Raw genomic sequence first — 19,144 nt, 5'->3', positions numbered from 1 at the left:
GGACCAAGATCCTCCCCCCATGCCTAGGCTGAGCAAGGTATATCTCCATAGAGAATGGGCTCTGCAAAGGCAGTTCATGCATTGGAATTAGATCCTGGTCCCACTGCCAGTGGCCCTATAGACTGCCCAAGCCACACCACTGTCACCCGTATTCAGGGGGCCTATTTGGTCCTATACAAGCTCTCCATTTGTCAGCCGTAAGTTTGGGTCAGCTGATTCTGTGGGTTTCCCCATCATGGTCTTGACCCCTTTGTTTATATTATCGCTCTTTGTCTGGAGCTCGGCCCAGTGGTTAGTTGTGGATCTCTGTATCTGCTTCCATCTGTTTCTGAAAGACATTCTAGCTTCTTTGGGGTTGTGGACTGTGGACTGGTTATCCTTTGCTTTATGTCTGGTATCCACCTATGAGTGAATACACACTATATTTGTCTTTCTGGGTCTGGTTAACCTCATTTGGAATGTTTTTTTCTAGTTCTGCTCATTTGCATGCAAATTTCAAGCTGCCATTGTGTTTTGCTGCTGAATAGTACTCCATTGTGTAAATGGACCACATTTTCTGTGTCCATTCTTAGGTTGAGGGGCATCTAGGTTGTTTTCAGGTTCTGGCTTTTACAAATAATGTAAGCCTACTTCTTGAGTGAAATCTCGGCACCTTGTAACTCATTTTCTTCAACTGTCCTTGCAAGTATTTTTAATGTATATTAATTTTGTTTTTCTTTTTCTCTTCCATTGTCTAGTTTATTTCTACAACTTCGGATGGAAGGATTATGGCGTAGCATCCCTCACTGCCATCTTAGACATGGTAAAAGTGATGACATTTGCATTACAGGAAGGAAAAGTAGCTGTCCACTGCCACGCAGGGCTTGGGCGAACAGGTGAATTCTAGAGAATCAAATTACTGGTGTGTGGGCATATTTAGATATGTAGGAATGAGATTTCCTAATTCTAAAGATAAATAGTTTTTAGAATTATAACAAAGATTTTGAATTAAATTAAAGAAATAAAAGATATTTGAAGCGTCTTAAGCCTATATAATAACCATGAATTGAAGCCAAGTGGTAGTGACGCACGCCTTTAATCCCAGCACTCAGGGAGGCAGAGGCAGGCAGATCTCTGTGAGTTCGAGGCCAGGCTGGTCTACAGAGTGAGTTTCAGGACAGCCAGGGCTACACAGAGAAAGCCTGTCTCAAAAACCCTAATAGTAGTAGTAGTAATAGTAGTAGTAATCATAATATTGAATCAATAAGAGTATTCTCAATAATTTAGAGTTGAAAACTCATGTTTTCATGTTTCTAAAACTGCTTCATTGATCTGCTTATTGAAATGGAGCACCTCATGTTAATAGTGTTTTTAAATACTGTTTTCTCTCCTTTTTTAAAAAAAGATTTATTTATTTATTATGTATACAGTGTTCTGTCTGTCTGTATGTTTGCTGGCCCAAAGAGGGTACTAGATCTCATTACAGATGGTTGTAAGCCACCATGTGGTTGCTGGGAATTGAACTCAGGACCTCAGGAAGAGTAGTCAGTGCTCTTAACCTCTGAGCCATCTCTCCAGCCCCCTTTTCTCTCCTTTTTTGTTTTGTTTTTTGAGACAAGATTTTTTTTGTGTGTGTGTGTAAACTTGTCTGACCCGGCTAGTCTTGAACTCACAGATATCCACCTGCCTCTGCTTGTCGAGTACTGGGATTAAAGGCGTGCACCACCACCACCAGGCAGAAAGACTTTTTTCTTAAAGACTTTTATGTCCGTGCATGTTTACCTGCATGTGTGACTGTGCACCACATGCAGGCTGGTGCCCATGGAGGTCAAAGGAGGGTGTCTGATTCCCCTGGGACTGGAGCCACAGACCCTTGTGAATACCATGTAAGCTGTTAGGAACCAAACCGGCATCTTCCAAGAGCAATAAGTACTCTTAACCACCCAGCCATCTCTCCAGCCCCCAAAATATTTTTCTTAGCTAAAGAGCAACTAGAAAAGCAAGTCCTATTCACCTGCCATGCTCCGAGTATTTTGTATTTGCTCTCCTGTGAAGTTGTTAGCAACAGATGGGGTTGGAAAAATTAAGTCATCTGCTACATTTAGTGAGTGGCAGGCTCATTGTTCCACTCATGCCTGTCTGGCTCCATCTTTCGTGTCTTCTCTACTTTGGGATTCATAAGAATTGTGTACTTGAAGAAGACTATTTGTATGTAAAGTTCTATGTGAAAGTCAGTGGCTTTATACAAACACTCAGCAAACTTTATTAACTGCTGGTCTGATAGTAAAAATAAAAGGTATGGGGTCAATAGTTTGATTGTCATGTGATTTAGTCAGACAAAACCATCCCAGTGTATATGGGATTCCCTACCTACCTAGGAGCACCCAGGTTAGAATTGAACTCATGTAAATATTAGCAACTCTTAGGATAAAGCCAAAATATCTTTGTTCCTGGACATTGCATGGTATAACTCTGCAGATATTCATCTTTATACCAAAGATCTGCTGTATCCCCATGAGAAACCTATATTGTATTCACTGCAAACTAGAGGACATGCAGTTCTCAGAGGTTCTGATTTTCATATGTAACTAGATGTTCACAAATCTAGGACTTGTGTGGGTGTCTTTGATTTGCCTTTATTTGTTAGCTATTGTATTATAATTAATTGACTATGAATTCTTACCAATAAGTAACTAATGAAAATTAGTCATTATACTATTACAGCTGACATCCTTTATAGTATTTGCTTACGTAACAGAGTTATAGCCTGGTGTGGAGAAAAACACATATTAGTGTAGACATGGTTTGGAAGAATTGTCGGGCAGAGAAGTGAATCTGTGAACGTAGATAATCCCAAAGCAAAACCTTCCCAATCTGGGGGAAGGCTCAACAAGACTATCTTGTCAGTGGATGCCAGAGATATCAGAGCAGGAAGTTCAAGGGTAGAGTGGGTGGTGGATTGGATGTAAACGTCAAGAACTGTTGCCCCTGAATGCAGAAGCACAGTTTGGCTTCCTTCCATGCCAGAATTAGCCAGGAGGAGACTGTGCCAGACCCTTAGCTTTCTTCTGAAGCCCTTCTCACTTGAGCACTCTGTCACCTGCCAGCTGTGTGCTAGCTCCTCTCTGGGGTGCAAAGCTGACTCAGTCACAGGAAGGAACTGCCACAGAGATGAGGAGAAGTCTTTGCAGTAACAAATGCTGGAGGGGTTGGGATTTAGCTCAGGTGGCAGAGTGCTTGCCTAGATTACAGGAGGTCCTGGGTCTGATACCCAGTACTTCATAACACCAGCCTGGTGGTGTACACTTGTAATACTAGCATTTGGATGGTGGAGGCCAGAGAGTCATTCTTGCCTATATACAGAGTTCCAGGCCAGCCTACATGAGTCCCTGTATTAAAAAAAAAAAGCAATAAAAAACTGGCAGATGTCATTACTATCTTTCTTAACATATGATTTATATGATTCTTAAGTTTTAAATCATCAAAGACTGATACATAAACGAGCCTTTTCTCATACTAATTTTCTTTACTGTGTAGGTGTTCTAATAGCATGTTACTTAGTTTTTGCAACAAGAATGACTGCTGACCAAGCAATTATATTTGTGCGAGCAAAACGCCCCAATTCCATACAAACCAGAGGGCAGCTGCTTTGTGTACGGGAATTCACTCAGTTTCTGGCTCCACTCCGAAATATTTTCTCTTGCTGTGATCCCAAAGCACATGCCGTTACCCTAGCCCAGTACCTGATTCGCCAGCGTCATCTGCTTCATGGTTACGAGGCCCGACTTCTAAAACATGTGCCAAAGATCATCCACCTGGTCTGCAAGCTCCTGCTCGACCTGGCTGAGAACAGGCCAGTTGTCATGAAGAGCATGATAGAAGGACCTGGACTCTCTGCTGAAATTGAAAAGACTGTGTCGGAGATGGTTACGATGCAACTGGATCAAGAGTTACTGAGGCAGAGCAGTGATGCACCTGATCCGTTTCACCCCACTGCAGTGGCGGCCGAGTTCGAGGACCAGGATGTGAGCCTTTCTAATGAGCATGACCTTGACCCCCTCTGGAAGAGGAGGAATGCTGAGAGTCTTCAGCCCCTGACACATCTGAAAAGGCAGCTCAGCTACAGTGACTCAGACTTAAAAAGGGCCAAAGCTATCCTGGAGCAAGGGGAGACACCTTGGACAGTACCTGCCCAGGACTTGCTAGACCACAGCCTCCAGCATCAGAAGCATATCAGCCATTGTTACATGTCACCGACTCCAGAGCTACGTTTAAATAAGGAAGCATTGGTTCACAGTACATTTTCTTTCTGGACTCATTCAAAGTGTGGAGGCTTAGAAGGACTCAAGGATGAGGGATCACCACTTTTCTGTAGGAAGGACATTCCAAAGGAAGTACAGCGGAGCAGAACCTTCTCTGTGGGTGTTTCCTGTTCACACAATCCTGGAGAACCAGTGCCACCCAACTTTGCAAGTATCCCTAGGGGTCCAGAGCAAGTCACTCACTGTCGGGGTGAAGCTCCTGGTGGTTGGGTTCCAGGCTCTGTTCAGGGGGAAGGGAGGACTCCCTGCAGCCCTCTAAACTGTGGCTCCTCCAGTCCTAAGGCACAGTTCCCACATGGACAGAAAATCCAAGACAGCACATACCTGTCAGAAGCAATGCCACATGCTGGTTTGCAGTCTGAACTGAGCGCTGAAGCAAGGAGAATATTGGCAGCCAAAGCCCTTGCAAATTTAAATGAGTTTGTGGAAAAGGAGGAAGTGAAAAGGAAAGTGGAAATGTGGCAGGTATTTGTATTTCATTTAAATATATATGTACTTATATATTTATATGGAGTGTATGCATATATATATGTATATATATATATTCTACACACACACACACACAGAAATGGTTTTGTCAGACCAAAAGTATGTGACACATTTTTCCAAACTTCTTTATTACAGAAATGAGAAGCTAGGAACTTGAGGTTTCCCAAGTATGATGTGAAGCTGATGTAGAAATGACCCAGGGTGTTTGTGTAGTTCCAGTTAGATTCTGTGTTCAAGAATATATCTAGTGTGATGCTTGCTCCATACATGATGTTAATGTTGGTAGCTTTCTCCCAGGGACAGTCAAGTCCACAGAAGATGATGTTAGGACCTGGTCTGCAGTGTTTTTCTGACTGAGGGCCTGGAACAGGGAACCACATTTGGGAACCACTGGTCGAGTGATAAAAATAAAGTTACTTCCCAAAGCTTCTTGGTACAAGTGGTGAGTCAGGCCTGCCTTCCTGGCCTGCTCTCTCACAGATTTGCTGGCCTCATCCCAACGATGTCACTTGAGGCTTAGAGATAGTAAATGAGAATGAGCCCAGTGATCTGTTATATCTGAGAGGAGGACTCGAAAACCCATTTCTCGGCTCTAATTTAGAATGTGAAGTTTTATATTTTAACTCCTTTGTGTGTGTGTGTGTGTGTGTGTGTGTGTTTTACTCTTCGTAGGAAAGCAGTCTTCGGTTGTACTTCCTCTCCTGGGATGAGCACCTTGTCTAGAAGAAAAGATGGGTTCCTAGAAACTCAGTTAAGAGAAACAGGAAACCAGCCCCAACATGGAACTGACCTGGGCTTTTTGATTCAGAGAAATCCTGAATTGGCAGCCATACTCTTCTGTGGATTACTTGAAAGATTTCATTTTATATTATAATTGTGTGTATTAGGAGGTTGTGTACAGTGGCATGGAGGTGCCCTCAGAGCAGAAGAGACTGTCTGATATCCCTGGAGCTGATGATGTGAATGCTGGGAACTGAACTCAGGTCCTCTGGAAGCACACACTCTTAGCTGTGAGCCATCTCTTCAGGTCGTGCTATTAAAGTAATTGCTACTCTTCCATGTGCCACGATGTATAGAACCAAGGACCTGAAACTTCTATAAGCTAGGATATCTTCAGAGGTCGGAACTTATGTTTGGAGCTCTTAACAACTTACAGTGTGCAACAGAAGAGAGAACTGAATTAGAGTATTTACCTAATTAAAAACTCAAATATTGTTTTCCTTTGAAATAAATTTTCTTTATTCTCCACTATAAACCGAAAAAAAAAAAAACCCTGTCATTTAGACAGCAGATATTTCTCATGCAGTATTCTATGCTGAGAGCTAACAAGTAAGAGGACCCTAGTGCTAAGAATGTCACGGTGCCACTCCCAGGTCAGCCCTGCACGTCCCTCAGCCAATTACCCACACGAGCTGAGAAAATGCAGGTTTGGGTCAGGTGCTGTCAGCTATACTTTTAATCAAGCACTCAAGCCAAGAGAGATCAAATCTTACAAATTCAAGGCCAGCCTGGTCTACATAGGGAGTTTCAGAACAGCCAGGGCTACAGAGAGAGCTTGCCTTAGACAACAACAAAAATGGGCAGGTTTCATTTGAGGTAGGCTATTTCAACATGTAACATGTATAAAGAACATTTTCTGGAACCACAAACCATTTACTTCTTAGTTTTATTTTAGGTCTGTGAGCAAGACTGTACTCTGGAAAAAGAAGTGCAGTGCTGTGTGTGCCTATACTAAGCTGTTTTGTGAGCATGCCTTGTGCTTTTCACAGAGCTCCTAGATGCAGGTGGTCTGTTTAGGAACTCAGAGTCACAGGTGAGGGTTAAGAACTCCAGAGGTCAAGTGGCTACTCAAGGCTGTGGTTCATGCGGCAGTACGTATAGGCAAGCTCTCCTCACAGCTCTGCCTCACTGGGAAGCTTCCTGGTGCAATGCTCATTTCACTAAGACAGTTTTTGTTTTGCCCAGTTATCTCCTCATATAGCCCTGAGATGAAATAAAAGCTCTCCTTTTCTGTACACAATATGTGAGATAGGCAGGAATATAGACAATTCCAAGTATGAGCTTATTTATATGATAAAGAGAAGCTAGCACTGGAGGGTTCCTAGGCCATGGCCCATGCAGTAAGGCAAGTTAGTGGAATGCCTCCCTGCCAGTTGCTAGCGTTGAGCTCTGCACAAGTTACTCTATCCATCTTACTGGAAATAAGTCTTGTATTCTAAGTCTTCTGTTACCATTTCTACCACTTTGTGGTACAGGCTACAAGATTTACTGAGTAACCAAATGGATATTAACAACTACTGTGTTTTTGACTATTGAAAAGTTTTATTTGATTTACCAAAACATAAATCTGATCCCTGTCAGAAATTTCTTAACTCTTCTTTGTAAGGTGAAGTCTTAAATTCTCGTGTGAGGCTGGCAGTTTGAGTCATTAGAGATGACTCCTCCAAGTCCCTAGACTCACATGATAAATGGAGAAGAGCAGCTGCACAGAGCTGCTTCTGACCTCCGTGCACACACATGCGCAGGCACATACACGAATACACTGACCTGTCTGCAGATCTTTGGGTGTGTTCACAAGGCTTCCCACTTGTTTTTACCCTCCCAGATCTCAGGCTGCCAGGCTTATTACTTCATCTGTAGGATTCTCTGTAGGATTCTAAAAGGCACTTTCAGAAAAACACTCCACATTTGCCAACTTTCATGCAATTTTCTGTGTGTGCGTGTGCGTGTGTGTGTTTAAAGGCTTAGCTGAGGCCCCAGGCTAACTTATAATTGCTCCCCTAGTTTTAATCTACGATTTTACTTCATTTGCAGCCTGAATTTCTGTTTTGTTTATCAGATGCCTGAGAAAGAAGACTGCCTCTCGAACTGCATCTCTGGCCTCTGAATCGGAGTCAGGGCTGCACGCTTCAGTGGCTCTTCTCTCAGTGGTTAGCCTGCTCTGTTTGTGACAGGGATGCGATTAGCCAGGCACCCCCACCTAGAGGTGCAGGCCCTGAAGAAGGTCCACGTTGCACACCAGAGCCCAGCCTTCACTCTTAAGTCACTTGTGGATCCTCCAGTAAGGCTCCATACACCTCTCTTTCCCCTGTCCATCTCTCTCTTTCTCTTCCTTTGCAGAAAGAATTGAATTCCCGGGAGGGAGCCTGGGAAAGAATATGTGGTGAGAGAGACCCTTTCATCTTGTGCAGTTTGATGTGGTCTTGGGTGGAGCAACTGAAAGAGCCTGTAATCACCAAAGAGGATGTGGAAATGTTGGTTGACAGACAAGCAGATGCTGGTGATGCCCTGTTTTTACTAGAGAAGGTAAAGAAGCTATCGGGCCAGCTAATAAGTTAATTAAGGCCCTCACACATGTGCAAAAAAAAGAATGAAAATATTATTTTGTCTATTTTAGTGTTTTTTTTTCTTTTTTCCCCTTAATTTTGTATAAACGTCTGGCTTTTGTGTGTTTATGTGAATGCAATGCTTGCAAAGGACACAAGAGGGCATCCCATCCCCCTTGAACTGAAGTCACAGACCCTTGCAGAGGACACAAGAGGGCATCCCATCCTCCTTGAACTGAAGTCACAGACCCTTGCAGAGGACACAAGAGGGCATCCCATCCCCCTTGAACTGAAGTCACAGACCCTTGCAGAGGACACAGAGGGCATCCCATCCCCCTTGAACTGAAGTCACAGACCCTTGCAGAAGACACAAGAGGGCATCCCATCCCCCTTGAACTGAAGTTACAGACCCTTGCAGAGGACACAAGAGGGCATCCCATTCCCCCTTGAACTGAAGTCACAGACCCTTGCAGAGGACACAAGAGGGCATCCCATCCCCCTTGAACTGAAGTCACAGACCCTTGCAGAGGACACAAGAGGGCATCCCATCCCCCTTGAACTGAAGTCACAGACCCTTGCAGAGGACACAAGAGGGCATCCCATCCCCCTTGAACTGAAGTCACAGACCCTTGCAGAGGACACAAGAGGGCATCCCATCCCCCTTGAACTGAAGTCACAGACCCTTGCAGAGGACACAAGAGGGCATCCCATCCCCCTTGAACTGAAGTCACAGACCCTTGCAGAGGACACAAGAGGGCATCCCATCCCCCTTGAACTGAAGTCACAGACCCTTGCAGAGGACACAAGAGGGCATCCCATCCCCCTTGAACTGAAGTCACAGACCCTTGCAGAGGACACAAGAGGGCATCCCATCCCCCTTGAACTGAAGTCACAGACCCTTGTGAACTACCTGCTGTGGGTTCTAGGAACTGAACTCAGGTCCTCTGCAAGAGGAGCACATGTTCCTAACCACTGAGCCATCGCTCCAGTTCCCCATTTTTTTAGTAGTTTTTCTAAAATAAGAGAAATTGGGGCTGGAGATGTAGCTCAGTGATAGAGAAATAGCCTAGTGTGTACAAGCCCTGTGTTTGATCTACAACATTGTAGACACAGAGACATTGATACACAACATAGACGTTTAGAAAATACAGAAATGGCAGCGAGTACTTGTAATCCCAGCATTCAGGAGTCACATCTCTCCGAGTCTGACGACAGCCTGCTCTACATAGTGAGTTCTAGGCCATCCAGGGCTACATAGTGGGACTCTGTCCCAACAAACAAACCAAAACAAACTATGATTTTTTCATGAATGGGTGACCATCTATAATGGGTGACTATAATGAGCTTGTTTGGCTCTTACGTGGGTTACATTATAACTAAATACCTCTTCAAAGTGTCTGTTTCTGCTTACTGTATGTGTCTATAAAAACTAAAATGGAGATTGAAATATATACTCCTTGCTATTTTTAAAGATGTATGTGTGCATATGTCTATATAGCTTATATATGTATAAAATAGAAAAGAGTATCAGGAGGCTATACACTGGTTCTGATGTTTGCCATCAGGGATGTAGGAAGAGAGGGAAACTGCTTTTCATTGTAGCTCCTACCATACAATTTAGCATTTTTAACCACATAAAAATAGAAGTGTTTTAGTTCAAAATAGGCTTTGCTTTTGTTTTGGGGAACAATGCTGGCTGTTAGCCCACCATGCTACAGCGTAAGCATCTCATTGCCTCCAAGTCTTCAGAAAATATGTGACTGTGTCTGCTCACACAAGCTACTGTCACGGTATGTCCACAAACACACATGAAGGTATATCCCCTCACACATGGATATCAAGATATAAAACAGAGACAGACGCTGTGTGGTGTAACTGCTTGCTTGCTTACATGTGTGGGCACACATTTGTGTATGTGAAGGCCTAAGATTGATGTCAGCTGTCTTCCTCCATCTCTCTACCTTCCTGGTAGCCAGCATGTTCTCGGAATCCTATCTCGGCCTCCCTGACTGTTTACACCAGGCCTGTCATGCCCACTAGGCTTTCTACATGGGTTCTAGTCGGCAGGCTTTCCCAGCAAGCACTTTACCTGACCCATCTTCCCAGCCCTGTGTACACCTTTTAAGATAAGATTTTTTCCCCAGTGTCTAGAATTCTTAGGATATTTTCTCTGTTGTTACATTTCAGCGATCAAATAGGAAGTGATAGGAAAGAGATTAGCCTTGTTTGGCAGCTGTGGACAACCCTGTCAGGAAGTAGTGGCTACTTTCACCCTGTTCATCTTGACAGTGCTTAGAACGAAGGCCCCTTTTATAGACAAGGCAAGGTAGACCAGCTTGCCCCAAGTTTACGGCAGGTGTTCTCGCAGGGTTCCAACTTGGATCCTACTGGGCGAGGCTCACACACTGAGGCGCATCAAGTCCCGTCTGCTTTACTACACCCATCCCAACTCCTGGGTACAATTATTTTGCACCAAGGATTTTTACTTTTATAAACATCTTTGTAACAATAATCTGTCTTCACAGGCTTTTCTGTATTTCAGATTTATTCCCTTAGAATAAATTTCTAGAGGAGATGTTGGTGGTTGGCCTCAGTGAGTCCCATCTACATACATACATACATGCATGCATGCATATATATATACATACATACATACATACATACATGGTGATGGGGTTTTTTCCTTTGCTAGGGTAGAAGATCCCTAGCATTCTAGTCAGCAGACCCTTCCTACAGCATCTACCCTACAGCTGCCTCCTTACATCTCTGCTGCCACTGGGGGGCTCCGTCTGCCCACCTCCCCAGACAGTGTCTGCAGGGAGCTGGGCGCACGCATGGTACTGACTGTCTGGTACCCAAGTGAGCTGTGCACTCAACTGCAGCATCAGCTGACCAAGCTGAAGTGATTATAGCCAGAAACAGTAGGAAAGAAAGGTCTATTCTGAGCACTGCAGGAGAAGCATGTGGTTTAAAACCATACCAAACTTGAGATAAATCAACTAGCTCTGACCCATTTCATGAAGTTTCCGTGCCATATTAATATATACAGTAAACACCTGGCTGAGTGCTTGATGAACAACCTTTAAAACTGAGTGCTAAGTCATAGAGCTGCATAGCCAGAAGCTCCCTCTATAATTATTTGAGCTGATTTCTTGAGATATTTTCAAATTAATTTTTTATTTTTTATATCTGGAAAAAATGAAACAGGGTCAGTACCAGACCATCCTCTGTGTGTTGCATTGTATAGTGAGCCTGCAGACACTTCCTGTGGAGGTGGAGGAAGCGTGCCTTTCACATGCCGTCAAAGCTTTCACCAAGGTGAGTCCCTGTGTCCCCACGCTGGTCACACCAGCTTTGTAAGCCAGGACTTCTCAGCTAAGACTCCGAGCTCTTGCGCATGTGTTTTATGAGAAGTCAGGGAGTTTCCTAACAGTGGTGTCAGGACAAAGCTGAACTGCCAGGTAGTTGAAGGGCAGTGTCGGAACAAAGAGCTTTTATAGAGCCAAAGAGAGAAACAGCTGAGTATTCAGCAAGTATTTTAAATCTTGTTCCTCATAGGAGTCAGGGGTATTTGTTTGTCAGTTCCCCCTTGTGTTTAAACAAGAATCGTCTAAGCAGAATAGTCAGGTCAATACCCACAAAAACATTAATGCATGGTTCCAGGAGTTTAATTCTGACCCGTGAGCCTTGGGAATGCCGCACCCGGACACTGAAAATCAAGTAGCGCAGTGTCCTGGATCCCTCTTTGTGTAAAGACGAGCAATTTGTGGTGGTGAGATGCTGCGCCCAAGATGTTGGCTCCTTTTCAGTAGGACCCACCTTACTCTGGAGACAGTGCAGGGACTGACTGCTCTAGTTCCCTGTCTGTCAGCATCACTCCTCGGCAGAGCATGACAGGCATGGCGGAGGCCCCAGGTGTGCACACAGTGCGTTTCCAGGAGAGAGGGGACCCTCGATCTCACTGAGGTTTTTTGTGTACACAACACTTGCAGGTGCCAGATTTCATTTAAACTCACAGAGATCTTAAGGCGGTAGGTTTTGGGTTTTATATTTTCACATAAGGAAATTGAAGCCCATGTACCAGTGGCTCTCAGTCTGACCCCTTTGGGGGTCCCATAGCAGATGGGACACTATGACTCATAACAGTGGCCAAATTACAGTTATGAAGTAGCAATGAAGTAATGTCATGGTGGTGGTCACCACAACATGAGGAGCTGAAATAAAGGGTCTCAGCATTAGGAAGGTTGAGAACCGCCACCACAGACACTACATGAAAGGTGGAGATACACAGGGACAGGTGGAAAGCCAGACAGTGAGGTCTTCAGACTGCAGTCCAGAGTGGCCCAGGGCTTCTGAACACCATACAGAGCAGCCGGTGTGCTTCCTTTGGATAAGAGACTTCTGTTGTAACATGAATGACTCTGAGCTCCTGCTCACTGCTCACTGGCCAGCTGTGTGGATTGTAATCTCAGCACTGAAGTGCAGGTTTGAGTTCTCACTCTCAAATTTGATGGATGAGATCGATAGCTCTAACATAGCCCTTCGGGGAAAGAAACCCATCCTGTGCGGTTTTAACTGCATGCATTTCTCTCTAAGTCAATTGCTGCATTTGCTGAGTCCTTCCTTCCTTCCTTTGCAAACAGAAACTGGTTAAATTGTTGCCACAGTGTCTTAAATAGAAATGTTCTTTGTCACTAGGTTAATTTTGACTCTGAAAATGGACCAATAGTTTACAACACCCTGAAGAAGATATTTAAGCACACATTGGAAGAGAAAAGAAAAATGGCAAAAGACAGCCCTAGGCCTGGCCTCGCCTGAAGCTTCCTTCTCTGGACAAGTATGCATCCTAAGGGTGGCGCCTCTGCTCCCATGTGGACGTGGCATGCTGGCACTGCCCTTCCTTGCCACACTTCGTTGTCAACGCTGTGTCTCTTGTGCTGAGAATAGTGGTTCCTTTTTAGAGTAGTTATTTATTTTAAAATATCCTTGAGCTGTGTCTTGAAAATTTGCCATAAAGTTGGTGCCACTTTATTTATTTACTGAATTAATATAGTTGTACTGACATTTTATGTATATTTGTGTCCTTACTCTTTTTGACATTTTGAAGGAAAAAAAATAACTCTTCCTTCCAAAACAGTTATTTTCTTAACAGAACTCTTCCTGGAGTTTCTATCAAATAGATCATTTTAGCAGTAAAACCTTACTATATATCCCCCCCACAAGGCATATATGTGTCCGCTTCATCAGAACTGTGACCTAAGAAAGTCACCAAGTGTCTTAAAATGTTTTATATTTGTTACTAAGAAGGCTATTAATACATTTTAAAGAACTTTAAAAAACTTTGAAGTTTTTTGTTTTCTTTTCTCTTTTTACAGATGTGGCAAAGCCTTTCAAAGTCTGTTATTTTTCAATGATCCAACGATTCAGTTTTCTTTAATAGACTGACTGGAGAGGTTGGGACTTGGTACTTGTGGAAAGTAGCCCTGCTCTTTGTCAGGCGTCCAGACACCTTCTCCCTTGGCTGTCCGAGGAGGGAGCCGCTCTCAACCCAGAAGCCTTATTTCATTTCCCCAGCCTGCTGCTTAGCCAGTTCACTTCTTTTCAGAGAAGTGGGATCAGAAGCGACCACTGGGGGCAGTTGCTAAGGAGCAGAACTGGCCTTTGTCCTTCCAGGGACTGTGCAGAAGGGACTGCAGCTCTGGGAGAAGGCTCCTCGCCAACCCTGCGCTCTTGTGGCACTGTGACCATTCTGACAGGGAGCTCAGACCTGGAGTAGTGGAATTGCTGGCTGTCCCCCCCCCCCCAGCCCACTGTCTGCCCCAGGAGTGGTGGCATTGCTGCCTGTCCCCCCCCCCCGCCCTTTTATAAGCCCATTTGCCTTGGCCTCTGATACTAGCTGCAGTTTTGCTGTGAGGATTATAATTTTTAAATTGAATTTGACCCCAGGTTGAATTCACCTTAACTGGCTTCAAATGAGAACAGGTGACTGTTTAAACTTGTTCCTTTAATCTATTAATCAGCAATTGAAGCCTAACTTATTTAAATTAATATACAGGAACTGCAAAACCCGTACCATAAAGAGAATCAGACCAATTCAAGCTAAAGAAGTAACTCTTGGCATCTCAGAATTTTAGGAAAGACATAAGACTGAATTAGAACAACTGAAATTTCCCTAATTTGTGCCTTGCTGAATTACACTCTAGTATATCAGAAACTGTTTTAATCATTATTCTTACAACTCTGATGGCAAAGGCTAAGTGCAGGCCTCTTCACCCTGAAGTGTCTTCAGGGGAAATAAAATATAATAGTTGTTAATAAACTGGCTCACCCAGTGTAGAGATCCTTTTCAAGTGCCTAGCTAGCAGCAGGAAATACCTTCATTCTTGGTACATTCTCAAATCTGGAGTTCAAAGAGTGTTTGTCCTCATCTATGTCAGCCTCGAATGGGCAAGCGACACCATGGAACTTCAGCACCCTCCCTTCTCAAAGCCAGCTGCGCCTGTACATCTGGAGCGCTTGTTGTAAGTTCTAGAACAGTCATGTGATCACGCCACTGCATGTCAGAGAATGAAATACACCAGCCTGAGAAGACACAATCAGGCTCTGTACGGGTGTTGTGTTTATTTGAATAAAGATGAAAAGAACAACTGCTACCCTGTCCTGTGCTTCTTCACTGTAGTGGCCCTGGCGTTGTGCACACTCCAGCGATGCTGGTAAGCCTTTGCTGGGAGCTGAGTTAGTAGCTGAGTTAGCTAGCCACGCTCACCTTCTGTTGGAGAGACCAGGTTGGAGAGTGGCTTCTATAAGGAATGGTTTAAATCAAAACCAGGTGGACAAGATTCTAGCCTTCCTCTTCTTTCTTTTTTTTAAATTGTTTTTATTGAGCTATATATTTTTTCCCTCTCTCTTCTCCTCCCCTCCTACTCTCCCCCATGGTTCCCATGCTCCCAATTTACTCAGGAGATCTTGTCTTTTTCTACTTCCCATGTACATTAGATCCATGTATGTCTCTCTTAGGGTTCTCTTTGTTGTCTAGGTTCTCTGGGACTGTGAATTGTAGGATTTTTTTCCTTTATGTCTAAAAGCCACTTATGAGTGCATACATGTGATATTTGTCTTTCTGAATCTGGGTTAACTCATTCAATATGATTTTTCTAGATCCATCTACTTGCCCAAAAGTTTCAAGATGTCATTGTCTTTTATTGCTGTGTAGTACTCCATTGTGTAAATGTACCACATTTTCCTTATCCATTCTTCAGTCAAGGGGCATTTAGGTTGTTTCCAGGTTTTGGCTATGACAAACAATACTGCTGTGAACATAGTTGAGCACATGTCCTTGTGGTACGATTGAGCATCTTTTGGGTATATACCCAAAAATGGTATTACTGGGTCTCGAGATAAGTTATTTCCTAATTTTCTGAGAAATTGCCATACTGAAATCCAAAGGGGCTGTACCAGTTTGCACTCCCACCAGCAATGCAGAAATGTTCCGTTTATCCCACATCCTCTCCAGCATAAGTTGGCATCAGTGTTTTTGATCTTGGCCATTCTTACAGGTTTAAGATGGAATCTCAGAGTTGTTTTGATTTGCATTTTTCTGATGGTTAAAGATGTTGAGCATTTCTTTAAATGTCTTTCAGTCATTTTAGATTACTCTGTTGAGAGTTCTCTGTTTAGGTCTGTACCCCAATTTTTTATTGGATTATTTGTTTTTTTGATAACCAATTTTTTGAGTTCTTTGTATATTTTGGAGATCAGACCTCTGTCTGATGTGGGGTTGGTGAAGCTCTTGTCCCATTCTATAGGCTGTCATTTTGTCTTGTTGACCATGTCCTTTGCTTAACAGAAGATTCTCAGTTTTACGAGGTTCCACTTATTAATTGTTGCTCTCAGTGTTTTGTGCTACTGGGGTTATATTTAGGAAGTGGTCTCCTGTGCCAATGCTTTCAAGTGTACTTCCCACTTTCTCTTCTATGAGATTCACTGTGGTCGGTTTTATGTTGAGGTCTTTGATCCATTTAGACTTGAGTTTTGTGCATGGTGGTAGATATGGATCTATTTTCATTCTTTTACATATTAATACGCAGTTATGCCAGCACTATTTGTTGAATATATTTTCTTTTTTCCATTTGATATTTTTTGCTTCTTTGTCGAAAATCAGGTGTTCATAGGTGTGTGAATTGTTATCTGGGTCTTTGTTTCAGTTCCATTGGTCCTTCTGCCTGTTTTTATGCCAATACCAGGCTGTTTTCAGTACTGTAGCTCTGTAATAGAGTTTGAAATCAGGGATTGTGATGCCTCCAGAAGTTCCTTTATTGTACAGGATTGTTTTGGCTATCCTGGGCTTTTTGTTTTTCCATATGAAGTTGAATATTGTTCTTTCGAGGTCTGTGAAAATTTTTACTGAGATTTTGATGGGCATTGCATTGAATTGGTAAATTACTTTTGGTAAGATTGCCATCTTTACTATGTTAATTCTACCTACCCAAGAGCATGGGAGATCTTTCCACTTTCTGGTGTCTTCTTCAATTTCTTTCTTCAAAGATTTAAAGTTCTTCTCATATAGGTCTTCCACTTGTTTGGTTAGAATTACTGCAAGATATTTTATGCCATTCATGGCTATTGTGAAGGGTGATGTTTCTCTGATTTCTTTCTCAGCCCATTTATCATCTGTGTAAAGGAAGGATACTGATATTTTCAAGTTAATCTTGTATCCTGATACATTACTGAAGGTGTTTATGAGTTGTAGAAGTTTCTTGGTAGAATTTTTTAGGATCACTTATGTAAACTATCATATCATCAACAAATAATGAGAGTCTGACTTCTTCTTTTCTGATTTGTATTCCCTTGTTCTCCTTCTGTTGTCTTATTGCTTTAGCCAGAACCTCAAGTACTATATTGAATAGATATGGAGAGAGTGGACAACCTTGTCTTGTTCCTGATTTCAGCGGAATCGCTGTGAGTTTCTCTCCTTTTAGTTTGATGTTGGCTGTTGGCTTTGCTGTATATTGCCTTTATTATGTTTAGGTATGTTCCTTGTATGCCTGCTCTCTCCAAGACCTTTATCATGAAGGGATATTATATTTTGTCAAAGGCTTTATCATCATCTAATGAGATGATCTTGTGGGTTTTTTCAGTTTGTTTATATGGTGAACAAAATATATCAATGACAAATTTTCATATGTCGAACCATCCCTGGGATGAAGTTGACTTGGTCATGGTGGATGATTTTTCTGATGAGTTCTTGGATTCAATTTGCCAGTATTTTATTGAGTATTTCTGCATCAGTGTTCATGAGGGAGATTTCTTGGTAATCTCTTTTTGTGGTTTGAGTATAAGGGTAATTGTAGCCTCATAAAAAGAATTTGGCAATGTTCCTTCTGTTTCTATTGTGTGGAACAATTTGAGGAGTATTGGTATTAGTTCTTTGAAAATCTTGTAGAATTCTGAGCTGAAACTATTTGGCCCTAGGCCTTTTTTTTGGCTGGGAGACTTTTGATGACTGTTTGACTGTTTCTATTTCTTCAACAGTTATAGGTCTATTTAATTTAAGGTCTTGATTTAATTTTGGTAAGTGATATTTATCCAGAAAGTTGTCCATTTCCTTTAAGTTTTCCAATTTTGTGGAATACAGAATTTCAAAATATAACCTTATGATTCTCTGGATTTCCTCCGTGTCTGTTGTTATGTCCCCCTTTTCATTTCTGATTTTGTTAATTTGGATAGTCTCTCTCTGCCTTTTGGTTAGTTTGGATAAAAGTTTGACTATTTTGTTGATTTTCTCGAAGAACCAACTCTTTGTCTCATTGATTCTTTGTATTGTTTTCTTTGTTTCTATTTTGTTGATTTCAGCTCTCAATTTGATTATTCCCTGCTATCTACTCAGTCCTCCTGGGTAAGTTTGCTTCTTTTTGATCTCTAGTTTTCAAATGTTCTGTTAACTCACTAGTGTGGGTTTTTTTCCAGCTTCTTTATGTAGTCATGTAGTCCTATGAACTTTCTCTTAACACTGCTTTCATTGTGTCCCGTAAATTTGGGTATGTTGTGTTAGCCCTCCATTTCCTAATAAAGAAAGGGTTTTTTCCAGCAAATGGATGATATTTTCACACATTGGAGAAGTTTTAGGGTTGCATTGGAAGCAGTTTCATGAAGTTTTATCATTTTAAAGAACAAAGAAATTAATAAATGAACGTAAGTTTAAAGCACACTTGTGGGTACATCAGAGTCAAATTCAGCAAGATAGGGGAGGTTTTCTTTTATTTATCATGTGTGCAGTGTTGTGCTTGCATGTGTGCCTACAGGCCAGAAGAGGGCACCAGATCCTATTATAGATGGTTGTGAGCCACCACATGGTGACTGGGAATTGAATTTAGGACCTCTGGAAGACCTGCCAGTGCTCTTAACCTCTGAACCATCTTTTCTATAGGCCTAAGATACTATCTGATGATATTCTTAGCTTCTGGGCTGGTGCATGCTCATAGTCTGCTAAGTTAATAGTTTTCAAAAAGGCTTTTACCTATTAGTCATAAGACTTAAGTTTCAACAGGGATAAGAAATGGCTGTTCTTGAGAGCCAGAACTTAGCCCAAGATAAAGAAATTAACCCCTGGACCGTGACATTCCAATCTCCACAGTACCACAGTACTGTAGTTCTGTTTGTCAGTCTTGCAGATACAGCTTCTTTCCAGGAATTCTCCTTCACACCTCCCAAGTGCCAAGATGACAGGAGTGTAACATTGTGCCTGCTGTATGCGCTCTCTCTTTCTCTCTCTCTCTCTCTCTCTCTCTCTCTCTCTCTCTCTCTCTCTCTCTCTCTCTCTGTGTGTGTGTGTGTGTGTGTGTGCAGTTATGCACTTGAGAACATACAGAGACAAGAAAAGACTTCAGGTCCCCTGGTGTTGAGAACATGGGTGCTGAAATCAAACTCGGGTCCTCTGCAAGAGCAGCACACATTCTCGACTGCTGAACCATCTCTTCAGCCCTCCACCCTTTGATTTCTTGTGAATTTTTCTCATTTTCTTCTTAAGTC

The 19,144-nt window shown here is 42.6% G+C and overlaps 1 protein-coding gene across 2 annotated transcripts in view; it reads left to right on the top strand.

Moving 5' to 3' along the window:
* The window catches only part of Ptpdc1 (protein tyrosine phosphatase domain containing 1), a 57,797-nt gene extending 43,034 nt beyond the window's left edge, over nt 1-14,763 (top strand). For both annotated transcript variants that reach the window (XM_075969678.1, XM_075969677.1), the window contains 6 exons: nt 738-875; nt 3,517-4,766; nt 7,911-8,096; nt 11,324-11,434; nt 12,815-12,953; nt 13,492-14,763. In XM_075969678.1, the coding sequence (XP_075825793.1) occupies nt 738-875; nt 3,517-4,766; nt 7,911-8,096; nt 11,324-11,434; nt 12,815-12,934 (1,805 nt within the window). In that variant the 3' untranslated portion in view covers nt 12,935-12,953; nt 13,492-14,763. The remainder of the gene's footprint in view (nt 1-737; nt 876-3,516; nt 4,767-7,910; nt 8,097-11,323; nt 11,435-12,814; nt 12,954-13,491) is intronic.
* Nucleotides 14,764-19,144: the final 4,381 nt, after the last annotated feature.

This window comes from Microtus pennsylvanicus, chromosome 4 (assembly GCF_037038515.1).
Source record: "Microtus pennsylvanicus isolate mMicPen1 chromosome 4, mMicPen1.hap1, whole genome shotgun sequence".
Classification (NCBI taxonomy): domain Eukaryota; kingdom Metazoa; phylum Chordata; class Mammalia; order Rodentia; family Cricetidae; genus Microtus; species Microtus pennsylvanicus.
The sequence above is the reverse complement of the archived record's forward strand: the minus strand, read 5'-3'. Positions and strand labels throughout refer to the sequence as shown.